Genomic DNA, 27,758 nt, shown 5'->3' on the forward strand with positions numbered 1-27,758 from the left:
GAAAAATGTTACGAATTGCAGCTTCAAGTCAACCAGGTAACTTACTTATCCAGTGAGGACAATAGCACAGTCTGCACGCTCCCTCAAAACTTGCGACATCTGTGGCATCATGTTGTGTGATAAAACTGCGCATTTTAAAGTGGCCTTTTATTGTTGCCAGCCTAAGGCACACCTGTGCAATAATCATGTTGTCTAAATAATCAGTATCTTGATATGCCACACCTGTGAGGTGGATAGATTATGTTGTCAAAGGAGAATTGCTCACTAAAGCTGGGTACACACCAAAAGATTTTTCAAATCTTATCCGATTTTTTAAACGTGAGAGACCAAAAACATGATTAAAACAAATCGACAATTTAACACTTTTCCTATAGTGTGTGGAGTGCCGCTATGTGGTCATAACAGCACATCACGCAGATTAACTTCACAAACAACACGAGTCTCAGCTGAAAACACAGGAAATCTTGTGAAGATCATGCGATATTTCTCTTGTCTAAACGTGACTTCACAGTAAACAAACATGGCAAACAGCGGGCATAAAGAAATGATATTAGTACAATGGACTTCTTTTTTACATCTCTGATGTCCATCTCACTTTGTACTGTGCATGCTGCGTCATGTAGTTGTTATGGTTTTGTCTTTCACCTGCTCGCTTTCTGATTGGGTATTGTTTCGTTTAACGTGACATCTACAGCATGTGTGTGCGTTTGTAATTTTATATAATATATATAAAAAAATATATGCCTTAGATAGATAGCCAGTCCATCACATGGTCCGACACAGACACTTGTGCACACAAACTAAGGGCAATTTATTGATTACAAATTCACTTAATCTGTTGTTTTTAGACTGTGGGGGAAACTTGAGTACTCCATACTGACAGAAATAACATGCTTCACACAGACAGACCTTCTGACTAAGCCGGGACTCTATACCAGAAAACTTCAAAGCTGCAAAGCAACAGTACTACACTGTATTTTATCCACAGTGCTCCCTAAATGCTTAACTAATGATGTGAAATGAATTCATGATAAGCCACAAAGGCACTGTATAATGAGATTGATGTACAAGATTTCATCCCCTGCTGTACTATCTGTAACCACAAGATAGCAGTATGCACACATCATACTGTATTGTGTGCTGCAAGGTCTGAAGGTCTGTTTCAGTTTTAGTCAGACAGTGGCTATTGTCTATTTGTCAGGTATAGTTAACACTTACTGTACTTGAAAAGACATTTTTATGGATTTGAGACCCGTTCAGTACAGGAGTTCATAGATTTTTCCATAGTCGTAAAATACAATACAATTGACGGTCATCCTAAGACTTAGATTTTAATCTGTTAACTGTACAAGAGTTATAATTAATAAGTAATTTAGTGCAGCAGTCTCTCTCTCTCTTTCTCTCTCTCTCTCTCTCTCTCTCTCTCTCTCTCTCAGATCTCTTTTCTGCTCTATTTACTCTTCAATTGAATGCTGCTGTTCATTCTGTCTTTTTCTACTGTGATTCCCTTTTATGCTGGATTTGACCCTAGGGAATAAACTCTGGATTAACTGTGGTCAAAATCAAGGAGAAGACATGCATAATGTATCCTTGATTATATATACATGGATTCGATTATTCGGTGCATGTTCAGTGCATTCGTAAAATGGATTGAAAATGAAATTATGTTATAATTTACTTACTCTCAAGTTTTTTCAAAGCTGATAAAAATTTTTTTTTTTTGATGAACACGAAATAAGATATTTTGAAGAATGTTTGTAACCACAAGTTCATGAATCCCATTTACATCCATAGTATTCTTTTTCCTACTATGGAAGTAAATGGGGCTCATGATCGGTTTGGTTTGGTCACAAACATTCCTCAAAATTTCCACCCTCGTGCTAATCAGAACAAAGAAATTTATACAAGTTTGTAACAACATGAGAGTGAGCAAATGATGTGAACTATCACTTGAAGTCTTGCTTAATATCACTATCACACCGATTTTTTCTTCAATAATTTTAGTTTTATAGGAGAAGCTTGAATTCAAGCTCTGCACACTGTATCTTTGCGCTGAATAAGTTTTAATATTCATTTGTAATTATAAACAGGTTGCTATGGAAATACAAATATATGCAGTGTACATTCCAAGGTCGAAGTATGAATGGGTTCGCAAAATCTGCTCATAAATGTTCGCTCACCAATTTAAATGTGCACATACATTTTAAAGTACTGCCATAGAAACATTTATCTTTTGAGATCTGCAAGCAATGTTCTTTCTTTCGGTTCAGTGACACTTTTGGACAAGCAGTAGCCTGCAGACTAGTGCCTGCCTAGTGAAAGGCCAAGCTTCATGAATTCAGCTTTGCAGAAAGTGCAGTTTTTTAAGAGCTGCTAAAATGCTAAAGTAATGGAACAGAGAGAGAGAACCTCCGGCGTTCTGAATGAAAGCTGCTCATGCCGTGCACCGGCCATAAATCTAAAACGAGAGATCTGTCATGTAGAAAAGGACTTCCTCAATATCACTGCTACCATTTAAGAGTACTAGCAAATAATTTCCGAAAATATGTTGATTCAGGAATTTGTCACAATAGAAGACATTAGAGCATCAGTGTGATCATGATGTTGGGTGATGGATCCTGGCATTCGGATTCATCTCTAAGGGGGCGTGCACACCAAAACTTTTACGCCCGCGGCTGGCGCATGTTTTCAATTATTTCCAATGGAAACTCTGCGTTTTTCAAATAAGCCAGCAGCTAGCGGTTTTCTTACGCGTTGAGCGCCAAGAGTAGGGCCCTATAAAATCCGTTTTATTTTTTCCCAAATTCCGTTTTATTTTTTCCCAAATTCCGTTTTCTCCGTTTTAATTTTTGCAAATTCCGTTTAATCCGTTTTAATTTTTGGAAATGATATTTTTTACCCTTTACTTTTATTTTAGTCATAAAAAGAGTGTGCCTTTAATGTTAATGATTAAAATGTAAATTATTTGGGGAAAAAACTGGATAACAGGATTACTTAATGACTATAAAAGATGCATTTACACACGCACATACACACGCACACGTGCGCGCGCGCACACACAACTTAATTCAATGCATAGTTTTTTAGTGTTGTTGCAGGAGGCTACAACAAGGTGTCAAAGCAGTGGTGCCTTCAGAAGTGCCTTAAACACATCAATCCAGCGGATATATTTTATACACAATCGCTTGAAATAACTTTACAAACATACACAGGATAGTGATCTGACTTAGGACAGCATGAGCACGCAGCTCTTTGCACGTGCGAGGGAAAGAGAGACAGAGAGCGGCGCCATGATGCAGATGATTATATTTTAAATGCGAGGGATAGTTAGTTTGCCTCAGCTCGCTTGAAATGCATAAAACTGAACAAATACATGAGGATTTGGGTTCGCACTTCGGACAGATGCGTAAGCGCGTGCACGTGAGCTGATCACAGACATGGATGAGAGAGTGCATGTATCTTTGCGCTCACCGTGAACAGAGTGTTGACTAAACTTCCAAAATAACAGTTCTCCGGTCACATAAAAGTCATGTGAAACCTGCAGCTCGAGAACTAAGTGCTTAGCGTCGAATTTCTTAATTTTTTCGCTGACGAAAGCAGAGTCGTGGAGAGCCGCTTCACCATGGTTTCAGTGTTTTGGGGGGGTCTGAAACGACGGGAGGGGGCGTGTCACCCAGATTTACTTACCCCGGTCTGCATTTCCCCCAGACATACGTTCGTCTCCCACACAAAAACATAATTTTATTCAAAATATGTAAAATTCCGCAAAATTCCGCGTTAATACTAGATTCCGTGTTAATTAGCCAATTCCGCGATTCCGTCCGCGATTCCGTGATCGCGGAAATTATAGGGCCCTACAAGAGTTGAAAAATATTCAACTTTGGGTAAAAAGCTCCTGCTCGCCAATGTCAGTTCTCACGCAGCCATCCAATCACAGTGGAGGAGGGGCGGGACAAGAATCACAGCAACCAACCGTCTCGCAGCTGAAGCATCAGAGCTACCAAAGCGCTTAGTTGAAGGAAGCTGGCACTCAGCTGATAAACAGCTGGCATTCGCCGTTGTCCAGGCGTTTTCAGTCGCTTTTAAAAGTGTTGGTGTGCACAACCCCTTAGATGTTATGGGTTGGGTAGGCAGTTTTGTACAGAAACATTTTTGTTATGCTGTTGGAAAATAGTTTCAGCATTCAACAACGTAAAATGGTCTAAATATATTGATACAAGTTGTCTGTAGAATGCCTGTCAAACTATGTATTTGCATACCTCTGTGCACCCTGGTCTCTCAGACATCCCATCATCAGCAGTGTTATCAAAAGAGTCATTAAATCTGTCAGCTGTTCGCTGTTTATCAGCTGTCAGTTTTAAGTTAAGATCATTTTATTTATAAAAGCAAAGTTTTGGTATTTGGGCCAGGGTCATTGGGCTATTTTTGATTGGCCATTGAGCTGTTTTCATTAGACAGATCTGGCAACCCTGCATGTTTCTTTTACTTCAGTGGTTCCCAAACTGGGGGGCGGACTCCCCTTGGTTGGCGCGAGATCCCCAGTTTTATACAATTTTATAAAATACATAAATTTATCATAAATTCTGTCTAATAAAACCTCCAAAAAAATATAGTTACCAAACAACAGCACAAGTTTACAATTTGGGGGGGTGAGAACCACTGCATTACGCCATGCAGACCAAGGAAGAATGGAAGCCAACCAGCCACTACCTTACTTTCTTCCTTAAACAACAAAACATGGCACGTTGTTTGGCCATACATGTAAATCAGTACAATCCAGACAGATGTCAGACTCACAACGTCTGCACCTTTGCAGGCCTGTTCAAAATAATTTTTTTTCTTACTCCCCTGTGATTGCGCCTTTGTGCGCATCAGAAGTGAGAGAAGCTTATAAAATGGCATTTTTTGCAACATGTTCATTTTAATTTGTTGATCATCACAGAACAGCTCAGCAGCATTGAATTTGAGCAGCTGGTATATGTAGCTTGCTGTCAGTGCTTTACAGCAATGTTTGCCGTGCTGTCCACCTGGTGTGTTACTGCCTCAGGCACTACGACATTTAATATTTCTGCCAATTATGTATAAATATTAGGGCTGGGTGGTATATCAATAACCAAATGTCGGGTTGACGTCAGAACCCAACGTCAAAAACCACTGCCGTTTTTTTTTCGCACTGAAAGCCAGTGCTTGGCGTTTTTTCTGCGCTCAGTGCCGAGAGATGAAAAATATTCAACTTTGGGTGATCTGACACTATCTTCAATGTCAGATCTCACACGGCCATCCAATTACAGTGGAGGAGGGGCGGGACAAACTTCACAAAAATCAAAGCTGCCAGTCAGCAGAAAAAAAGCTGGCAGTCGGCAACCACCTGGCGTTTTCAGTGGCGTTTAAAAGCTTTGGTGTGCACGCCCCCTTACAGTAACCTCTGGGGCTCTGACAGAACAATGCTATTTGTTTAGATATACATGAGCCACTACTTATACAGTATGACTTTTTTCTTTATTTCTTATTCGTTTGGTTGTTTCATTAATTTAAGGATAGCTGGTGCTATCTATCAACATCAAATTTAAATGTTAAAAGGTACTCGGTTATAAACATGTGTGGTTTAATAGATTAACACTGAGATTGAATAAAACATTAAAAATAGTTTTATGAAAAATAAACTTTGAACTTTTAATTGGAGACTACCATTTTGTATTTCATCACATGATGTCACATGTTTGCAATTAAACCCGATCTATTAACGCTACAGCATAATAGCGAGGTAAATGTGATACACAAGTCTTCAATCAATAGATTAAAAATTATGTGAAACAGAAGATTAGAGTTATAAATGCTAGTATTGGGTCTGTATTTCATAAAAATACAGAATCGTCTTTTTAGCCCTTTCACAGAGCACCATAAATGAGGAATAATACAGAAAACATACTAATGAAAGAAGATCAAAATAAAGGCAATCTTGGAGGTAAGAAAACATTCCCACATGAAAAACTATAGAGGATACCATTGTATTTACTACAGTAAACTGTAGTAATGTTTGTTTCACAACAACCATTACATGTCATCAATTTTATAATGCAAAACAAAATGGTGGCCCGCATAGCTTACATGTTGTTGTTTTTTTGACGAAAAGTAAATATTTAATGCGTTTCTATCAATTAATTTTAGCTGTTAAAGGCAAATATAAAGTATTAAAACATACAAGTCTTCAGGGTACCTTTCAAACGAATTTATCAACGTTAATATTCTTGGTGCTGGTCTAGTTTTTAATGATCACGTTGACTAACTATAATCTTCTCGATTGAGATTTTTGCCTGGCATCTACTGTATAATCTTTGAATTTCCTTTTGATAAGATGTTTGTTGTTTTAGTCATGACCACCAATCAGATACAAATCTTGGTGGGTCTCTGGCAAGATAGCTCAGGCTGAATAAGTTTGCACTTTGAAGAAAGTGTGATTGTGATGGCAGTGTTGTTTGTACTACTTTTCAACTTTGTCAACTTTTGCTTGTTTCTGAGAGCAGGAACCCTGCAGTAAAGCTCACTGAAGAGAGTCTGAGCTTTGCTGTGAGGCAAATAATTGAACGATCCTAGAGGATTTTCCAGAGCTTAGTTGACTGTGAATAAATCCAAAGTTAGGCTTTTAATCAAAGGCAAGAGAGGGACGGCTTGACGGTTTAAATGGAGAAGTGTTTGAAGTACCCTTTTTGCGTTGACCCTAAAATGGTTGTAACACATGCAAAATTATTTTAAACTTACACAACATTATGGGCCCTATCATACACCCGGCGCAATGCAGCGCAATGCGAGACGCAAGTGTCTTTTGATAGTTTCAACCCGGCGCAATTATCATTTTCATGTTTAGCGCCACATTTCCGCCCAATTGTGCGCCCATGGGCGTTCTGGTCTGAAAACGAGGTGTGTTCAACCGCATTGTTAGCGCGTTGCTAGAATGAGGCAACTAAAATTGACTACGCCATTGACCAACAAAAACCTGGCGCAATACAGTTTTTGTTATTTAATGAGCACGTTCGTAATACGGGACGACAATGCGCGTTTGCTTTTTACACACTTGGATGCGCAGCAGAACACAACCCTTCTTATAATAGGAAAAATTAAAGGATTAAAATGTAAAGGATTATTATTGAGTCTCATTAAATGAGGACCGTAAAGAAGGCGTAAAGAGTTGCTTCACCTGTACCGTGGTAAGTAAATACATGTTTTGCTTTAAACAAATATAAATATTGCATCTATTTTTTAATTTTTTTTAAATGCTACCCCATGGATTTATTGTATATGAGGACTCTGTACCTGTGAATATGGTGAGATGAGAAAGTTTTAAGTAATGCTTTAAAAAAAACTCCTGGCGCTGTCCGGATGCTGAAACGGTTCTTCATACGTTCGTAAATTCTGTACCTCTTGTTTGTATTTTTAGACTACAAACCTTTTCTTACATACTTGTAAATTATTTTTTGATGATATTGGATAGCCATACATTTACAGCAATTAAAAGCCTGCTATTTTTATTCCATGACTAAAAGAAAACGGCTTTTAAAGGTCAATACAAGGAAACACAACACAATTATTTAACATTAAACTTAAACTGGGGGTCTTCTTCCTCCACTTATTTTTCCAGTTTACAAAGTCCGTCATCTAAATAGGGATTAGTCATAGCGCCAGCGCAACTGGCTTTTAAAGGGAATGAGAGCTGAGACTCTCATTGGTTTATTGCACGTTACGCCCAAAACACACTCATTACTCATTACAAGAATCGGAACAACCCTTTTCGACCATGCGCTCGGCGCATAAACCATTTTTCCCGTCGTTAAATTAGCAATTTAGGATTAGGATTCGGACACGCCTGTTTAGACCATGTGCCGTGTGCTTTAGACCATGCCCTTAGATCATTAAAATAGGGCGCTATATATGCTATATAATACATATGCATTTGAACTTCATGACTTCATGCCATGTTAAATACTCATGCAGTAGTGGCCAAAAGTGATGTCCAACTTTGCACAATTAATATCTTCGCTCTTTATTAAAAGGACATTCCACTTTTTTTGAAAATATGCTCCCCTAGAGTTAAAATATTGAGTTTTACCATTTTGGAATCCATTCAGCCGTTCTTTGGGTCTGGCGTTACCACTTTTAGCATAGCTTAGCATAATTTATCAAATCTGATTAGACCATTAGCATCGCGCTCAAAAATAACCAAAGAGTTTCAATATTTTTCCTATTTAAAACTTGACTCTTCTGTAGTTACATCGTGTACTAAGAACAAAGAAAAATTAAAAGTTGTGATTTTCTAGGCAGATATGGCTAGAAACTATACTCTCATTAAGGCGTAATAATCAGCACCCAAAAATAGTCCCCTTGGTAACTTTCAATAGCTGGGGACTATTTTCGGGCACTGCGTTATATAGTTGGGCCTGCTGCACCAATGGTGCGGCAGCAAAATCCTTAACCCGGAATAAGACCTGCATAAATTGGGCAGGAATATTTGGCTTGCATGGAAATTCGGGATTGATCAATATTCTATGTTAAACATAATGTATTTTTTATTTGGGCAACTTATTCATTTCAGGCTACCAAAAATTGAAGAGGGCTTGCCCTACCAGTGATTTTGAAATTTTGTGAGCCCTGCTTTTTTATTTTACTATTTCCCCAATAAATACCATATTAGTTTTGTGTTTTGTCCATTATGTACCATAAACCTCATATTTTGATAGTTTAATGCAACCAGAGAGGGAATTACAAAGCAAATGATTCAATATATTGTACAAATTTCCTCCCCAGACATCACTTTTGGCCACTACTGTACATAATATTTTGTTTTAATAGTATGTTTGTATGTATAGTGTTCCTATTCAAACACTGGTACTAATATCAAGGTTTTTAGAGGACCCTGATATTTTATCTCTTACTCCATCTGTTATTCTATGAAGGATTTGATTCATGACTCTTACCTTCAGTCTGATGGCTCTAGGCTGTACAGCTGCCCACTTTTCTAGCACAGAAGCCCTTAACATGCAGTACACCAAGGCAATAAATACAGTTAATGAATGCTAACCTTCTCTTCCCCAAGCGCACCTCACACAGCCCACCTCTCTTATTAGAAAGGTCACATCTCCTGGTGAGCCCAGCATTAAGTCTTGCACTCAACTGTTCGACACATAATGGACTACGACTCAGGTTTCTATTCACTTATAATTCAATTATGGCTCGTGCATCCGACTTCACTGACATTTAAAACTGCGCTGTTACAAATCTAAAAGCACAACTATCTGTTACATGTACCGGTGAGGACGGATGTGATTTACAACTACTGGGGAAATGAGAAGCTAACAGGTGCTTGTGAACGTCACAACGGACTGTTGTGAAAATGTAAAACCCGTAAATTCCAGGTTAATCCCTTCACGGGGTTACAGTGACACAAACAAAAATACATTTGTGACCATGATAAAGTGTGGATTGTTTTCTGTCCCTTGTTGATTCGCAGTGGCTGGTAAATGGGCACTGCTCTTTTTCCAAGAGGATCACATTTCTGCACTCCTGAAACTCCTTAGTGCTTAGCACATTTTTTAGGGAGCAACAGCATCATTCAGTACAAGGACAGGGGTGTCAGGCTCACTACATTAAGGAGCAAAGTCAGTGAAGAATAAAATCCAGTGTCTTATTAAGCAATAAAATAGCACAGCACCTTGACAAGTAAAATAAGCATTAGAAAAAGTATTTTTGACGATGAATTCTTATAACTTCAGTTTGTCATTTTAGCAGCAGTCTGGGTGATGCTAGCAGCCTGAGGAACTGAGTTTGCGAATATTATAATGCACAGTTTCACATCTCAACTTAAGCAATCATTTTCTGTCACTTCTTTCTTGATACCGAATGATTTGTTATGTCTGTCTGTCTTATTTTAATGGACCGCTGCTTGGAGGGTCACATCAAACAAGCCTGCTGCCTGAGTCTTTGTGTCCTGAGGCAGGTGCGTGTTAAGGTGCCATTAAAGAAACGCTGTATGTTCACTTAAACTACCTGTCCACTTCCTTTCATCTGGAGGCGGAATGACGTGCCGCTTACTAATCCCAAGCACATGAAAACTGGGCAGTCGCTCTATCAGTCAATGGTTTTATGAGATGCTTTTGGATGCGTGCAAGCTGTAATTTGCAGGAGGGACGTGTGTCATTTGCATGTCAGATTATTATTGAGCTTATCTCAAAGCGTTTACGGTCGGTTGAATGTGCACTATTCGCGATCATACTAAGGACTGCCGCAGTTAGCTTAGAAATATTTTATTTATTTATAAGCTTGGCTCTGATCTCTTAGCGCTGTCCTATGATCCACAGAGTCTCAGTGGATGCTATGTATATACTGCATTTACATATGCAGACAGATATGTTGGCTTGTGATTTTGTATTCTGCTTGTTTTCTTCCAACTACTAATGTCTCTTTTTTGTGTTTCTGTGCTTTTTTAAAATAAGTAAACTTGGCCAATGTCACTAATTTGCTGATTTGTATTTGATAATAACCTACTGTACAGTCGAAATAATGCAGAATCTTTAATATTTCGGTTACACTTTAAAATAAGGTTGTATTTGTTAAGATTAGTCAATGCATTAGCTAACATGAACTAACAATGAACAATATAGTTTATTAGCATCTTTGTTAATGTTTGTTAATGCCAATTGTTCATCTTATGTTGCATTACCTAATGTTAACAGTTACAACTTTTATTTAATTCATATTAGTAAATGTTGAAATTAAAGACACACTATGCAGTTATTTTACCTTAATATAACAGCTTCAAAGTTATTTCGGTTGTAAACAAAGTCATAGTAAGGCGAATCATCCTCCTGTTGAAGCTCGGGGAGGACGCCGCTACCAAAACCAGCAATGCAAGCTTGAGAGAACCGCCCCTGACAAATCTCGCGAGAATCACGACTTGCTTTACGGCAACGACGTCACACACGTTAGGCTTGTTCGACTTCGTGTGGCGCTGCAAGAACCGACCGCCGGATGACGTCAAAGTACCGCGAGAATGATCCGAGACGGCACTTTGACGTCATCCGGCGGTCGGTTCTTGCAGCACTGCATGAAGTCGATCAAGCCCATAACAACAACTACACGTGCGAATTTGAGACGTGAGGCTAAACGATTTAAAAGTTAAGAAAGCGCGTACAACATACAACATAGACCGCAAACAAGTTTACAAATGAGAGATTTACTTACTAGTCCATCAACAAGATCGCCAGATGGACGGAATCCAAATGCACGTAAACATTTTCCTTGTGTGTAATGTTGGACGCGCAAACGGGGTTCGTCAAAGCCCGGAACACAGCAGACGAAATAAGTACAGTATACTGTACTTACTTTAAGCTAACGCCTTGCGCGCGCACACGTCCGCACAGCTTTTAAAGTATATTTAAAGGACATTCACAAATTCAGGAAAAACGGCAGATCCACCACTGCAGTGAGTGAATATAGTGTATGAGTGTGCAATGCCACAGCAATGTGACGCTCTTGAAATCCATTTATCACGCGTGATCACTGAACTACGTTTTAATAAAGTGATCAAATCATTATTTCCTAACCTTGTCTTTGAACATGATTAGCGAATTCCATACTGTACATGTCTAAATGGTGAAGACAACATTTCCCATTAATTCTCTCTTCAAGCTTTCCCTTAGTTTTTGTTTTTAAAAAAGGGACCTCTATTGGTGAAATCCAACATAGTGGCTTTAATAGTCCAGTTTGCGCCTAATATCCAGATGTACTTTGAATAAACAGGTGGGAATAATATGTATTCTTAAAGGAATATTCCATTTTCTTAAAAGAAAAATCCAGATAATTTACTCACCACCATGTCATCCAAAATGTTGATGTCTTTTTTTGTTCAGTCCAGAAGAAATTATGTTTTTTGAAGAAAACATTGCAGAATTTTTCTAATTTTAATGGACTTTAATAGAACCCAACATTTAATACTTAACTCAACACTTAACAGTTTTTTTCAACTGAGTTTCAAAGGACTATAAACAATCCCAAACGAGGCATAAGGGTCTTATCTAGCGAAACGATTGTCATTTTTGACAAGAAAAATAAAAAATATATACTTTTAAACCACAACTTTTCGTCAAGGTCCGGTCCAGCGCGACCTAACGTAAATGCGTAGTGACGTAGGGAGGTCACGTGTTACATATATAAAACGAACATTTACGGACCATTTTAAACAATAAACTGACACAAAGACATTAATTAGTATCAGTTGACATACAACAACGTCGGAACAGTCCTCCTTCAAGACTCTTGTAAACACTGGGGCGGAGTTTCGCGTTCGTCCTCTGTGACCTCTTGACGTCATGACGTATTGCGGTGACATAGTGGGGTCAGCTGGCGCATCATGAACGGGTCTACACGACGAGAAGTTGTGCTTTAAAAGTGTATATTTGTTTTTTTTATTGTCAAAAATGACAATCGTTTCACTAGATAAGACCCTTGTGCCTCGTTTGGGATCGTTTGTAGTCCTTTGGGGCTCCGTTGAAAAAAACTGTTAAGTGTTGAGTATTAAATGTTGGGCTCTATTAAAGTCCATTAAAATTAGAAAAATTCTGCAATGTTTTCTTCAAAAAACATAATTTCTTCTTGACTGAACAAAGAAAGACATCAACATTTTGGATGACATGGTGGTGAGTAAATTATATGGATTTTTCTTTTAAGAAAATTGACTAATCCTTTAAGATGCAGATTATTGAGTGCTATAGCACAGAATCTGCATTCTACATTCATATTATTATTCATATATAAATCAATGTTTTGGAAGGACATGGGAACTTAAATGTCATTGAACATTTTTGTCTGGTGAAGGATTTCTTTTTCATTGCTACAGTAGTAAATTGTTTAAGAAGCATGTGTGTTGTACACCGGCTCATGCCAGATTTGTGTTTTGTCCTTGGACATTCTGTCATGCGTAGGCAGTGTGGAATATCAGGTACGAGCTGATCTAACACAACATCGCGTGAGCTTGTACCTTCCCACTTTCCTTTCAAATACTCTCTCTCTCTCTCTCTCTCTCACTTGGCATTTATGCATGTGTTCAGTACACAGTGTGTAACATTATAGGATGTTAATCTAAACAAGAATCCGGCTTATGAAAACTCACTGTCTGTTAACATTACGATCATCAGTGAAACGCCACCAGGGCAAATATTTGAGAGACTGAAAGATCACAGAAGAAAGCAGGATCAAAAAGACAAGCAACTCATTCTAGACTGAAGAAGAGAAGAGCAGAGGAGACCCGATGAGCGGTGCTTGATGTTCTGCAGTGTGACGTAGATGGATGTGGAATTTCCCCCGTGCTGTGTGTTGATGTGATTGGTGCCCTGGGTTTACCGTTTCATGGACTGCTGCTGCTGTGGAGCCATAGCGCTGAAATTCACTCACACACATACAGTACATGCCGAGACACATATTACAATATGTGCACATACAGAGGACACATTGATGACTGCACTTGTGAGTAACAACTGACTGTTGGGCTCACCTTTCTCACAGCTGTGATAACAATTGTTGACTTTTTTATTAGCATTTATAGTTTTAGAAGAAAAACATTTTTCACCTTCGGGTCTTAAGGACAAGACCAGACTTCAGCTTATTCTTCTTTAAGAAGTAACAACACTGTTACTTTTGAGACTGGTTCCTCACTGAATCCCTGTGGTAAGGCTGTCCGCAGAGGCTTGCCGTCAGCATGCAGGTGTCATTTGTGTGCACGGACCACCGGGCGGTAAGCCGGAGCACAGAAGACCGACTGAATCGGCAGAACACTAACAGCCCAAGCTTGGGGACCAAAAGCAAGTTTCGGACCGTGGCGATGGTGGCCAGAAGCCTGGGCCATCTATCTGTACAGAGCATGCACTCTTCTGTTGACCATTGCTTGAGACCTGGCATGAAATATCGGTAGGTCTCGGTTTCTTGCAAGGATCTATTTCATCTTCTTTTGCGGCAATGTTTAATTGAAATGAATTGAATTAAATTGTAGGTTACATGTTTACAGTTAAAATCTAAAGTCTGGCTAAAAGGTAAAGAAGGATGTTTGCATACTTAGTTCTTAAGGGTTTTGAAATGTAAAAAGTTGTCAACTAAATGAGACATTTACCTGCTCCTTCTCTTTATATTTGGTGTCTCTGTTGTCTTATTATTAATGGTTGCTATTCATTTTTAGAATTGTGTTAAAGAGTGTTAAGGTTTCTTCCAGATTTTCATTATATGGCTTCTATAAGATCAAGTCTTTTATTTGACAAATAGTCTCTTTCATTGCACATTAAAACAATTAGCATGCCTTCTGTGTTAAACAAAGATGATGTTGAAGCAACTAGTGTGTAGTGGGCAGTGCTCCGACACTCCCGATTCCTAGCTCTCTCCGCCACTTTTCTGTCCTCTCTATACAATACTGTCTATCAATTTAAGGGTGAAAAATAACATTGATAATGAGATTATGATGTGTGGACAGAAAGTGCTCTCTCACTTAAACATTACAGTGTGCATACCCGTGGTATTCATTGTTGTAACTACTTCCTATGTAGTGTAAAACTGTAGTGTGATATTGATAGTACTTTATTTCTAGTACCCTCCCTTCTCATTTTCAATATTGTAGTTTGTATGTTTTACATTAAAGGCCCTTAATATGCACTGTATAGCATCCTCCAGATAAATCTACTGTAATGTGCAACTGATCACCTGAGACGTTCATGCTGTCTTTGAAATTCAAAGCTGTTAATATGCTTGCATGCATTTAACAAGAATTTGTGAACATTTTTTGGCCTTGTTTTAAATGAGTAACATCTGGTTTTACACTGCAAAAAAATGACTTTCTTACTTAGCATTTTTATCTTTCACTGAAAAAAATTATTCATTGAATTTAATACTTTTTTTTAAGGTAAGTGGTTGCAATCAATTTATTTAAGCTACATTTAAACAAAAGTTTTACATTTTATTTTAGGTTACTAATCTTTTTTGTTTAAATGTAGCTTAAATAAATTGACTGCAACCACTTACCTTAAAAAAATTTATTAAATTCAATGAATCATTTTTTTTCAGTGTGCAGTACAAATATCTTAAAGTAAATCAAGATGAATTTTCTTGATGAGCAAAATGACCTAAGAAAATAAGTCTAGTTTTTAGACAAAATGTATCAAATTTAAGTGAATTTGTGCTTAAAAATATCTGCCAATAGGGTGTGAAATTTAAAAAAAAAATAAGTTTACGTTTTTATTAAAAGCTTAATTTAAGAAATATTTTTTGTTCTTAGCACAAATTCACTTAAATTTTATATTTTTTTGTCTAAAAACTAGACTAATTTTCTTGGTTCATTTTGCTCATCAAGAAAATTCACCTTCATTTACTGAAAACAAGACAAAAATACAAAGTAAAAAGTCATGTTTTGCAGTGTAGTTATGTTGGTAACACTTAAGTTTACAATAAGGTTGCATTTGTTAACAATTAGTTGATGCATTAGCTATAGTAACAATGAAGAAGTCTTAATTTTGGCATTTACTAATAAATTTTTAAAATCAAGCGTTGTAATTGTTAACATTAATAAATGCACCATAAACTGACATAAATAACTGTCTTGACATTAGCTGAGTTAATAGAGTTAATACATGCCGGGTCGACTATATTGTTCATTGTTAGTTAATGCATTTACTAATGTTTCCTAATACAATCTTGTTGTAAAGTGTTACTGTTATTTTTATTTTAATAAAAGCAATACTCATTTCACAACAACAAATTGGATTTTTTTAAGATATATAAGAATATAACAATATATTAACATAACATAATACCTTACCCTGCCTGCTAAAGTTTTTTTTTTTACTATTTCCTGTTTTCCTATATGATCCAAAGAACGTATTGAGAAAATATAACCTTGATATCTTTAATATTGACTTGAAGGTCATGTAAAAGAGAGAAATAATAGTTAAACTTTGTTGCTCCTAATCTCATAATTAGTTTATAAGACTTTACCTGGATTTCACTGCAGGGTCACATACTGTATTAGTGTATTAGTACTATAAATAATAAATGTATTATAGTAGATGTTACTTTAAAGATGCAGTGTGTAAATTTTAGCAACATCCAATAGTGGTAGTGGAGTGTTGGGTCATCTGCCGGACTAATGAGCATTTGTGTGTTTTTTCTGAGACATCTGCCGAGTGTGCCAGCCATAGGGCAGGAGTGAAAATCCAGCTAGTTTTCTGTCTCATCCGAGCCCGTGTGATATGTGCCGCACTATGAACTTGCTGGAAAATCTGTTATAAAATAATTTGTTTTGCTACAGTAATTATAAACAATAAAGATGCCTTCAACTAAGCAGCAGTAAAAGTGCAGTATCCAGTTACCGTACCTCTGGCAGCTGCTGTGTTAGTGTAGGTAGGCTGCTTAAGGCATTAAGAGACCCAGTTTGATCCCCGTTAAGGGCCTGTCGACATCCATTAACGGATGCCAAGGATTAGTGGAGCAGGCCAAGCACATGCAGCCTCAGCCAAGTGGGGAAGTCCTGAGTTGAGGAGTTTCTTCTCTCGGGCCTTTTAAATGCTTATAGGCTGCTAGCTTTAGTGCCGTTGACGGGATAAGACTGATGAAGGTGTGTTTGTTTAAAGGCACAATGAATTATTGATTACAGACTTCATGTAGTGATCGATTTTAGTAATGGGGTTTTCTTTGTAAGAAGATGGTAGGTGGCAGGTAATATGAATGTAAAGTCTCCCTGTAGTGAATAATTGTAATAATTTAAAACGCATATTTGAGCATCATATTAGCATATTTAAAAGTTTTACTCCATTCTCATGATTAAATAGCATGCAGTGTATGTATTGAATGAAAAGTCATATTCCAAATTCCAATTTTGCGTGCATGATACGTCAGTCCTTCCTGTATACTTAATATAAATCTTTTTGTGTCGTTTTATGTATTGGTTTCTCTTTTTTTACAGTTGTTTACCATTGTGATTTGGGTTTGGAGTTAGAACAACTTTTGTTTGATAAAATGACATCCTAACCCAAACACTAATTCTAACCCCAACTTGAAGCAACCATGGGTTAAAAATAGACAAAGCATGAAAAATTTATATATTAACTTAATTCCCACCAGCCTTTTTTAAAAGTTTCCCACCGCCATTTTTTTGTGATTTTTACAAAAGTTTCACAAAATGCCTTCCAGAAAAATTTTTCTTCTATACATATATGAACATACAAATATATCAAATAAAAGAACAGACTCTCTGCTTTCAAACAGACAAACAAACAAAAAGGATTTGTTCTCTTTTTATAACCTTTTAAATATGGGTATTTCTTCAAAAATAAAAAATTTGAGCAAAAAGCTGAAATAATTGTATTTTTGTAAAGGAATTTTGTTAGAGATCAGACTCAGAATGATTATGAAAACATACACAGAGTTTAAAATTAATTAAATTAGTTTTTGCTCCAGTTTTTTATAAATATGGTAGGAGCCAACTAGTGGATAATAGCAGAATTACAGATTACAGTAAAAACACATTAGGAAAGCGTCATTTTTTCTCTTACTTGACGAGATAACGCATCAATGGGGGGGGGATAGTTAAATGACATACTAAAGGCAATCCCAAATCTAACCCCAAACCCAAGCAAGAACTTTTTCCCCGCCAGCATTTAAAAAAAAGTTGCCTGCCAGCACCAGCATTTTTTATAATTTTCACAAAAGTTTAAATATATAAACTTACAATATATCAAATGAAAGAACAGACTCTTTGCTTTTAAAAAAAAGTTTCATACTACCTTTATTTTGTACTCTTTTTTATCACTTCTCAAATATGGGAAGTTTTTTAAAAAATAATTACATTTTTGTGAATGACTTTTGATAGAGATCAGATTCAGAGCAACACATAGTTTGAAATGTTTGCCTAAAGGCCGGGGTATACCGGGGTATTCCAAGTATTCTCCCCGCGGCTACACGCGGATGGCCGCGTTCGACACTATACGCAATACAAACGATTGCTTTTTCAAATTATTAGTCTAACAGGCCGTCAGAGCAGCACTGATTTGGCGACATTTACAGTACATTAAAACGTTAGGATAGGTGAAGAAAAGTAGCTGATCCACCATTGCAAACACAGTTTAGAACAAACAACAAGACAACAAAGAACAGGAATCAAACATTGTGGTAACAAACATGCTCCACAGCTTTCTGTTCTTGGAAGAAGTAACAAGTGTGTGCAAACGCTGTCTATTTCCTTTGTATTATTGTTTATAGTGGAGTGTCCGGTCTAAATATTTTCCAGCGCATGCGCTGTTGTACGCGGACTGTACGCGCACTGTACCGCGGACCCTTCTGGTGACGAAAATGACGTCATGCGGACGACGCGCATAGGCGGACGTCCCTAGTATACTTTCGGCTTAAGGGAATACTTCCGGGTTTTATAAGTTGGGTAAGAGCGCCACCTGGTGTATAATAGTGGAAATATGGATTACAGGAAAAACTCGTCATTGTCATCGTTTTTTCTTAATAAGCAAGTTAGTTCCCACCTCTACTCAATTGCACAGCTCGGACCATAGATATAAATGTAAATAGATGCTACATTCAGCAATTTCAGACACATAACTGCTAAGTTTGGTTTCACACAATGCATACGTGATATGTTTGCAGCACACATTTTTTAACGCTGATGTTAACACGTTACAACACTCACCCTGCATGTGTGAGCAGCACTAAAGCTGATGCAGCTGTCCTGCAATCGTTTCAGCGCAGAATCTATGCAGCATCCATACATAATGTCTAAAACTCAAACTACTGATCCACGCATTCAACTGTGTTGATATGATTGGTTACATATTTGTGACGATGAAAAGCATGGTGTTAAATGATGGATTTGCCCATGACTTGTCTTAAAACATTCTGAAAATACCATATAGACGTAAACAACAATAAAAACCTGATTTTCTATTCAGTGGGACTTTAAGAATGGTTTGTGAATCTGGCCTCTGGTTCTCAGTCTAATATTTTCTATCACTTTTTATGTACACAACTCTGACGTTTAGTGTGAACGTTTCCTATGCATCCTGTTGTAATCTTTTGTACTCCAGACGAATCTTCAGACAGTTCCCATATAATTCATTCCACAAAGGTCCCATAGCCTGAAGCCTCATTTAGGATATTGTGCCATCACTGGCATCTATTTGTATCTCAAAGGCGTTTTTAATCGATTATATATCATTGTTATTTAGGTAATGTTATGTGGCATGGGTGGTTATGGGTAGACGGAGCATGTGAGGAATCACATTTTTGTGAATCACGTTTGAGTGTAGCTTAACATGATTCATTACAGCCGGGCCATTTATTACCGTCTGCACTCCTGTTCTGACTGTGGCAGCCTACAATTAGTCGAGGTACTAACGTCCTGCTTGGGCTGGACACACAACTGAGCTGGCAAAGATTACATTACCTTGCTGTTTTGTGCCTGTTTGTATCATAAACATAGTACTCCTACGCACCCTATGCTATATACAGTATAGATGATGTATAAAGAGGAAGAATGCAATTTAGATGCTAGCATTTGCATAGTATGGTGTATAGTTCACAGTACATGTACAGTATGCATGCACAGTCATAAGCTTGCCTACCTCTTCTCGTAGTCTGACCAGCTAAAAAGTGCCTCTCTAAAACCGTCAAACCAGCTTAAACTGGGTTAAGATCAGAGCACTCACTCACTCACTATTGTCAGTGCAGACAGTGTGCCACAGATTCATTTAAAAGATAACTGGACATGAAGGTAAGATGTGTATTACGGTAAACTTTTATTACATTACATATCACCTCAGAGGATCACAATGCAATTAAGGTTGAAAGGCTTGTGAGAGAAAAGTTTTCACTTTGTGCACTTTAAGGTAGCTCTTGTTATTAAATCAATAGCTGCTGCGTTTACATGGACAATTGTAATCGGTTTAAATGTTCAATCTGAATACAAATGTTCCATGCAAAAACCTCAATCAGAATAAAAAACCTTTTGTAATCCTCTCAAAAGGACATGTAAACACTTGATCAGATTGATTACTGAAACTGGTATGCTCTGCGCTTGTGCAATGACAATTGGCGTAATGATGCTTGTGTTGTTGAAGGAAGTCACATGAATTGTCTGTTTTGTCATCTTCTTCCAATCCTCTGTGAAGTGATACGAGACTAGTCCGACCAGTGCCCGATTTAAACTCTGATCCACAAACGCGTGTGTAACCCAACAGTCACATTAGCTACAAAAGTGAGCGACACCGAGCGACACGCACTCGCTTGATGGGCGTTCAGAAATATACAGAAATACGCATTTTCCGCCATCTTGAATTATTTTCCCCGACTCGACCCCAGACCTACGTCACGCTGCTCCTTCACTCCGATTGGCAGTCGCTTTGTCGCATCGCTCAGCATTTGCATAAAATAGCCTGCTTGTCATTGAAAATGAATGGTAGCCTGTCTCTTGTAGCTAATGTGACTGGCTGTCTGAACGAGGGGTCAGACAGCCAGCGACCAGCAGTAGCAGAGCGACGCGATCTCATTCATTTCAATGGAAACCGGGCGACTTCCGGCGACACGATGGAAAGTGACCGTTGGCGACCGTATGGGCGTGTCCAGCGACGCGAGAAAGTTAAGAAAAGTTTAACTTTATGCAAATTTCGAGTGAATTTCGGGAGCGACTTCCAATGAGAACGAAGCAGTGGAGTTCACGTCATCCTTCTCTAGTCAGTTACTGGCGTGGATGGTACTCATTTATTTATGACAAGCAGATTTAGAAACGCCTCATTGAAAGAGACGAGCGACACACAGCGATAACATCGCTGGCTGTCTGAATGCGGCGTTAGACTTCACACGGCGTTGCGCAGCGCTGCTGGAGCGACACAGTACAAAATCAAAAATATGGACTTTGGACTCGCTCTCGCAGGACCACGTGAATTCAAACACGCTTTTTGGGCACACGGGAATGGGTGTTTTTGCTGCTTGATAAATATAATCAGCACGACACAACGTTTTGTGTGCTTGACATTTATTAAAGGTGCTCTAAGCGAATTCACGCGTTTTAGGCCATAAAAATGTTTTTGTTTCATACTGTAAACATCTCCTCACTATCTGCTAGCTGTCTGTCTTCTGAACACACTTTAAAAAAAACGCTCTGTAGACAGCCCAGGCTTCGCAAACTGCAACAAAAACAAAGTGGTCAAACCTGCCACCACGAAACATAACAAAGTGTTCCAGCCAATAAACAACAAGAACGATTTGGGAGTGGGGGTTGGGCGCGTTCATGACTCGTTCAGAAAGCACGGAATGGAGACACACAACGATTTTGGAAGGATGGCTTGGATGAGAATCTTGAAACCGTGCAAAACTATATTGGTGCAATGTGCGCATGATCAAATGTGATTTGAAGCTTGTGCCATATAAACACTCAAATCAATTTGATCACATTATTAAGTGTTCATGTAAATGTAATAATTATATATATCAATAAGAATTATTTTATTCTGATTGAAATAAAAGGTGTCCATGTTATCGTGGTCTTTTGACTTTAACCTTTTTTTTAAAGGGGACATATCGTGAAATTCTGACTTTTTCCATTTTTGTGATATAATTGAGTCCACGGGGCTTGTATCAACCTGGAAAATGTGAAAAAGAACAACCCAGTAACTTAGTTTTGGTAAACCATTCTCTGCAAGCATGTGAAAAAATAGGTCATTGAAATTTGGCTCCCCTTGTGATGTCAGAAGGGGATAATACCACCTCTTAATCTTCACTATCCAACCACAGCACTGCCTTTTAGTGCAGAGAGCAACTCATTTTCATTAAAAAGGACACACCAAAAAATGCTCAAACCTACAAAGTGGCAATTTTAACATGCTATAATAATTTATCTATATGGTATTCTGAGCTAAAACTTCACATATGGACACCAAAGATTTATTTGACATCTTAAAAAAGTCTTGTAAAATGTCTCCTTTAATAGTTAGGGGTCCCAGCTAAAACAATTTTGCCACAGTGGAAGACTTGGAAAATCCAGTAAAAATTAGTTTAGACCAGCAAACCATATCAGACTAGATTAACCTCTGTGAGATCATTCTGTAATATAAGGCCTGGCTCATTGTCTGTGTTCCAATTAATTTAAAGGGACAATAAGTGGTGAAATTATATTTTGCATTCAAACGAATAGACAGGTTGCAAGTTTACAAACATTACAGGGTGCGCGCGCATCCAGGAGGCAGAAAGCCCGATTGGTGAGCTGATCCGCTACTGCAACAACCTTAATTATTGAAGCGTTCTTTATTGTTTGTATATAAATAAATCTTGATTTTAGTTGGATCAGTCTTTATTTTTGCAGTGTTACTGTGATACATGTATGAATTATAATGTTAGGCTAGTAACGTAATACTGTAACGCATCTACTGGTATGTTAACATCAGGCACCCAGCACTGACTCTGTTGGTACTATTTTCCACGCAACAACTCCTTGGCATTTTGACTTACAGACACTGCTACTAGCCTACAACACAATGCAAATCCGTCTATCGCCGTGCAAACCCGTCTATAGTGCTCTCTAGTGCCTCGCCTTTTCAAATGCGTGTTGCAACTACGGTAACCGTTATGTACTCACTGATCTCCTTGTCTGTTTCCGCTGGTTCGTGTGTTCTGAATGAAAACGCGTTGTGGAAATGCGTTGGTAGGCAAGTGCTTTTTGTCCCTCTAGTTTATCAATACGGTGGTACGACATGGAAGCCTCCTTGTAAATAAAGAGCAGAAATTCTAAGCTTACAGAGAAAAGTCAGATCATTGGCAGAGGTCATTTGACACCAACGAGGACATATTTATGAATAAAGACATTGATTTTGATTAATAAAACACTTAAAACCCTACTTACTGTCCCTTTAAATATTATACAAAGTGATATATATATTCAGTCATTTTAAACACAAAGACGAACATCCTCTCAAATGCTTGTGTTCTCCAGTTTGCTGCGTTACATAATTAAAGAAGGCTAAAGCCGTGCTTGACCGTTTCTCTCTGTTCTCTGGTTGCAGCTGTTAGTGTTAAACATTCAAAAACCACCAATGGTCCATTGCAGTGGTGTGTGGTTTTCCTCTGAAATTAGGAGACAAAGTTCTTTTTGTTTTAGTCACTGATTACTTTACTAAACAGTGTACAAGTGAAAAGTGCTAGCAGCGCAAAGATCACTGGTTTAAATCCCAGAGAACACACTTGATAAAATGTATAGATTAAATGGCCCATATTGTGCAAAATGCACTTTTACAAAGTGTTTAGACATAAATGTGTTGGCAGTGTGTAAACACTACCAGCCTACAATGACACAAATCTTCTCACGCCTCCTTTTTTAGCCTCATTAGACATGATTCTCCTGTTAATGTGACTTCACACAAACAAAGCTCCGCCCACAGCCACTGACTGACCGGTTAACTTTACCCTAAAAGCTTTTCTAAATGTTTTAAGCACATTGTAGTAATAATGTGTCAAAAGATACTATTGTTTCAGACTGTATTCACATAAATCAGATTTTTTTATTTTTATGCGAAAGCAGTAGCTGATTTCGTAATACATATACAGTTATTTTAAATAAATGATACTGATTACCATATATTTGTTTATCATTAATGTACTCACTGGTTTACATTTTTTTGTGGCATTGTACTTTGCTTTTATGAAAGGGAAATTTTTTGTGTGGGCTTTGCACATCACTTTCAGCAGGTGTATAGTTCACCCTTCATGGGCTGGTCAATGGATCTCCCTTCCTGTAACTCTACCGCCATCACACCAGTTAAAAATTCATCACTGGTTTTCATAGCCTCCATGCTCGATGATAATTTGATTTAAGCCGATAAGTTCCCTGGTGATGTTCTGTTCAAAGTCGCATAGAGGTGACATCGCTGACAGCCGGTTTACATGTAATGGATACACTGTACATGCATTCACCTGATAAGCTGTATTTAGAGCCTGCACTCGAGAACAGGTCCATGCTGGTTATGTATTTTAAATGTATTACCTAATCACCCTGTCAGGTTTATTTTGTTACCAGCTGACTTTACATGACCCTACTTAATCAATGTTTTGCATGCTGTCACAGGTATTTATTGGGGGGTATTAATGTCATTTGCATTACACTTGCTCAATAGTCTCAATACTGTGGGACTTTGTAAGGTCAGTTATTACACATCTGTAAATGTTGAACTGTACATTGTGTTGCATTGATATTGCAAATGATTTCTCATATTCTCATGGCCTGCTTTGGCACTTAAGTTGCGTTATGTGTTATTTTTTTCAGGTGTGGTAAAAACATGGTGAATAGCTTTTTAACCCAATGCTTTAGAAATCTCTTTCAAAGATAAATTCAGGTTTTTTTGTAAAATGTTTTTGTGCCTTTATGTTCTGAAAGGTTTTAAATATTTGTAAAATGTTTTTGTCTCTGTGAGGGTTGATCATAAGTTGATTCTCATCATTCAAACGAAAAGCAAAGGCTTACTGAATAAAGGTATTTTAAAGACAGTAGTGTATTGTATGTGTCCTTGACTTTGCAGTCGTAATTGCTGAGCACTGTAAGCTTGGCTCTTTACAAACTCGAAGGATTTTCAACAAAAGACCCACTGTTGGTTCTCTGATTGGTTCATCTGACTCTATCTACAGTAGTGAAGCTGTATCCAGGCTAGATTTCAATCTATGACAACTTTATTCAGTCTGTGAGTGGTTATTATAAAGACCTCATCTTCTGTTGCCTTTGACCCTATAAAGAGTCATATTAAAATAAAAAACATTCAGTTCAGATTTATTCATAACCGTGCTGACCAAAGGGCACACTTGCATTTTAATGACATTAGTGATCATAAATATATCTTATTTGTCAAGTACTTGATGGATGTTTTCTTTCTTTGCAGGAACCTTGGGAAATCCGGGTTACGGGTTTCATGTCTTGGGCTGGGTGAGTCAAACATGCAGTAATTGTTTTGTACTATCACACTTTGTTTCTTCATCTCAGAAACTTGGTTGCAAGATTCACAGTGAAGTAATGAAAGTGAGAGATCTGTTGTTCACAGGCTGTTGTCTTGTTGTATAATACTTTTAAACATGGGCGTCGGAAGCAAAAAACAATAAATGTGTATGGGTCCAAACATTTACTGGAGTAAATGCCATTTTCTCTTTTATTCTGGTGCCTTTTTATAACCTAAAAGCTTTGTTTACATTGTTGTGTTGCGGAAGGGCAGCAAGCGAAAGTAGTAAAAAGTAAATGGATTTGAGGAAGCAGCAGCGTGGAAGTCAAGGCTGCAGCTAAAATACGAAACTGAGTTTAATTTATTAGGGCATTCTTCTAGTCTAGTGGAATGGATTTGACTGATGGCGCTTTGACTTGTAAACAGACATATTCGCAAAATTAAAGAAAAAGTAAGTGGTTCCAATATCACTGGTCTTAAAAAGTGGGTGGGCCTTGAACCATATGAAGAGTTTGGTTCCAGAACGCAATAAATCCATTTTGACTAATTTCTTAACTAAGTTTTCTATACCAAGAAAGTGACGAGATGAAAACCACTATTTTCTATTACAAACTTTCACATAGCATCTTTAGGTTATAAAAACATAAAAAAATTCAAATCCATCATTTATTATAAAAACAAATGATTTTTTCCACAAAATGCAATAAATCCATGACAAGTTTTTTTTTTCAAAATGCTGTAAATCTATTGAATCAATCTTTGCCATGTTATATTCATTAAGTTGACTTGTAGTATACACTGATTAAAAAAACATTAATCAAAACACTTACTTTGTCATATAAAGAACACTGTCATTGCTTCTGTTATCATTGGGACGTCGTCACTGAACTTTTTTGACAGCGATCAGCTGTAAAGTGTTTTGGTCCTGTCCGATTTTCGTTGACTTCAAGTAAAATAATAAAACGTTTTTAGATCTCCTGGAGTCAATGTGTTAGCATGACAGAAGCTTGATGTTGTCGCGTGAGAACAAGCAACAGCCGGCATTTTTCCGACTCTTGCGTAAATTATTCGATTTTGATGGCTTACGTTTCTTCTGTCACAGAAACCAACAGGTTTATCAATGCAATCAAAGTATTATTTTGTTTTTGTTTGTTTGTTGATCACAAAGTACAAAGTAGATAAGGAAAACTTATTTTTGTGTGTATTCTCCACGCCACCATTGTTGTTTACAATGCGTGGAATGGTGCGCTGTGATTTGTTGAGCGGATTTATTGCATTCTGTAGAAAAGGAGGACTGGCCTTTATCACGTTTTGGGAAAAAAGGAGAAAAGTTGACAGAATAACACGGCGGATATTGGATTTTGCGTAAAATTAAGAATTTACTTTTTAATACTGACCAGATATAATACTGATTTTGGTGGTAAAATGGTATTTATCGCGTTTTGGAACTAATCTCATCTTCATATAATGATTCCGACACCCAGTTTCAGCTCTGACTCTATCTCTGCATTCTCTCATCAGGTACCTGGGTCACTTTTGGTGGTCAGGTCACAGATGAGGTGGGTAATTAAGTAAACAATTTTGAAGATGCATAAACTATTTATCCTCTTAAAATAGTTTTTTATGCTACATGTAAGTGGTTCTCCCTCATGTACAACACCATATTGAAGTCTCAAGCGAGCCGAGCCGAATAATAACCTCCCAAACAGGATTTTTTTTTCTGTCTAAATAGATTTTTTCAAGTGGTCGTATCATCCAGCAAAATATAAAGATAAAACATAGCACAATATTAAAGCCCCAATGAACCACTCCACAAAATACATCAAGTTGATCTTTGTAGCAGTAGTTTTGAAGATGTGCATGTTATCATATATATTATTTCACCTATCATTCCCTCTTTCTCTTAACAGGTAGCTGAGCAAATAATGACGCTCGCGTATGAAAACGGTATCAATCTGTTTGACACGGCCGAAGTGTATGCGACAGGAAAGTAAGTACATCTCCCATCATTCAAAGAGAGGGATTTTAGACTCATATATGGACACATTAGTCTATTACAGGACTGTATAGATTTTCTTGCTTTAACACAAACCTTGTGCTATGTTTGCCTCTGTGCTTTAAAGAATATGAGACAAAAAAACTAACACAGTCTCACCCCATGTCGTCAATATTTGACGACACTTGACCATTCGTCAATATGTGACGCGGAGGGTATACCTTTCGCGTCATTTTTTGACGAACTGGGGACTTCAATACTATTACGTCCGTTGCATTCTCTTTTCCTATTTTCTTACCATTTTCGCGTCGGTTTAGGGTTAGATTACGCAAAATTAAAACAGTGTACGCGAAATTAAACAGTGTACGCGAAATTAAACAGTTGTCACCTGGCGTTGGGGTTAGAAACAGTTGTCACCTGGCGTTGGGGTTAGAGTTAGGTTTGGGTAGGGATGTCATTATGTAGATCTAACCCTAAACCGACGCGAAAATGGCAAGAAAATAAGAGAAGAGAATGCAACGGACGCAACAGCACTGAAGTCCCCAGTTCGTCAAAAAACGACGCGAAAGGTACACCCCCCGCGCCACACACCGACGAATGGTCAAGTGTCGTCAAATATTGACGACATGGGGTGAGACTGGGTTGAAAAAACTGACTGAAAATGTATCATGAATGATCAATTTCACATACCCTTTAACTCCTTAAGTGGCGCTGTCCCTCTCACGGGACACCTAAGTTTACGTCAATATTTTCCATATAAATTT

The 27,758-nt window shown here is 37.7% G+C and overlaps 1 protein-coding gene across 8 annotated transcripts in view; it reads left to right on the forward strand.

Annotated features, from left to right (window-relative positions):
- kcnab2b (potassium voltage-gated channel subfamily A regulatory beta subunit 2b) overlaps positions 1-27,758 on the forward strand; it is a 69,721-nt gene that overhangs the window by 22,253 nt on the left and 19,710 nt on the right. For 6 of the 8 annotated variants that reach the window (XM_073875166.1, XM_073875168.1, XM_073875167.1 and 3 more), the window contains 3 exons: positions 24,945-24,988; positions 26,520-26,557; positions 26,909-26,988. In XM_073875166.1, the coding sequence (XP_073731267.1) occupies positions 24,945-24,988; positions 26,520-26,557; positions 26,909-26,988 (162 nt within the window). Of the gene's footprint in view, positions 1-13,057; positions 13,954-24,944; positions 24,989-26,519; positions 26,558-26,908; positions 26,989-27,758 lie in introns of those variants that run through there. The other 2 variants (XM_055187760.2, XM_055187762.2) reach the window with 2 other exon arrangements.

The sequence above is a fragment of the Misgurnus anguillicaudatus genome, chromosome 13 (assembly GCF_027580225.2).
Source record: "Misgurnus anguillicaudatus chromosome 13, ASM2758022v2, whole genome shotgun sequence".
NCBI lineage: Eukaryota > Metazoa > Chordata > Actinopteri > Cypriniformes > Cobitidae > Misgurnus > Misgurnus anguillicaudatus.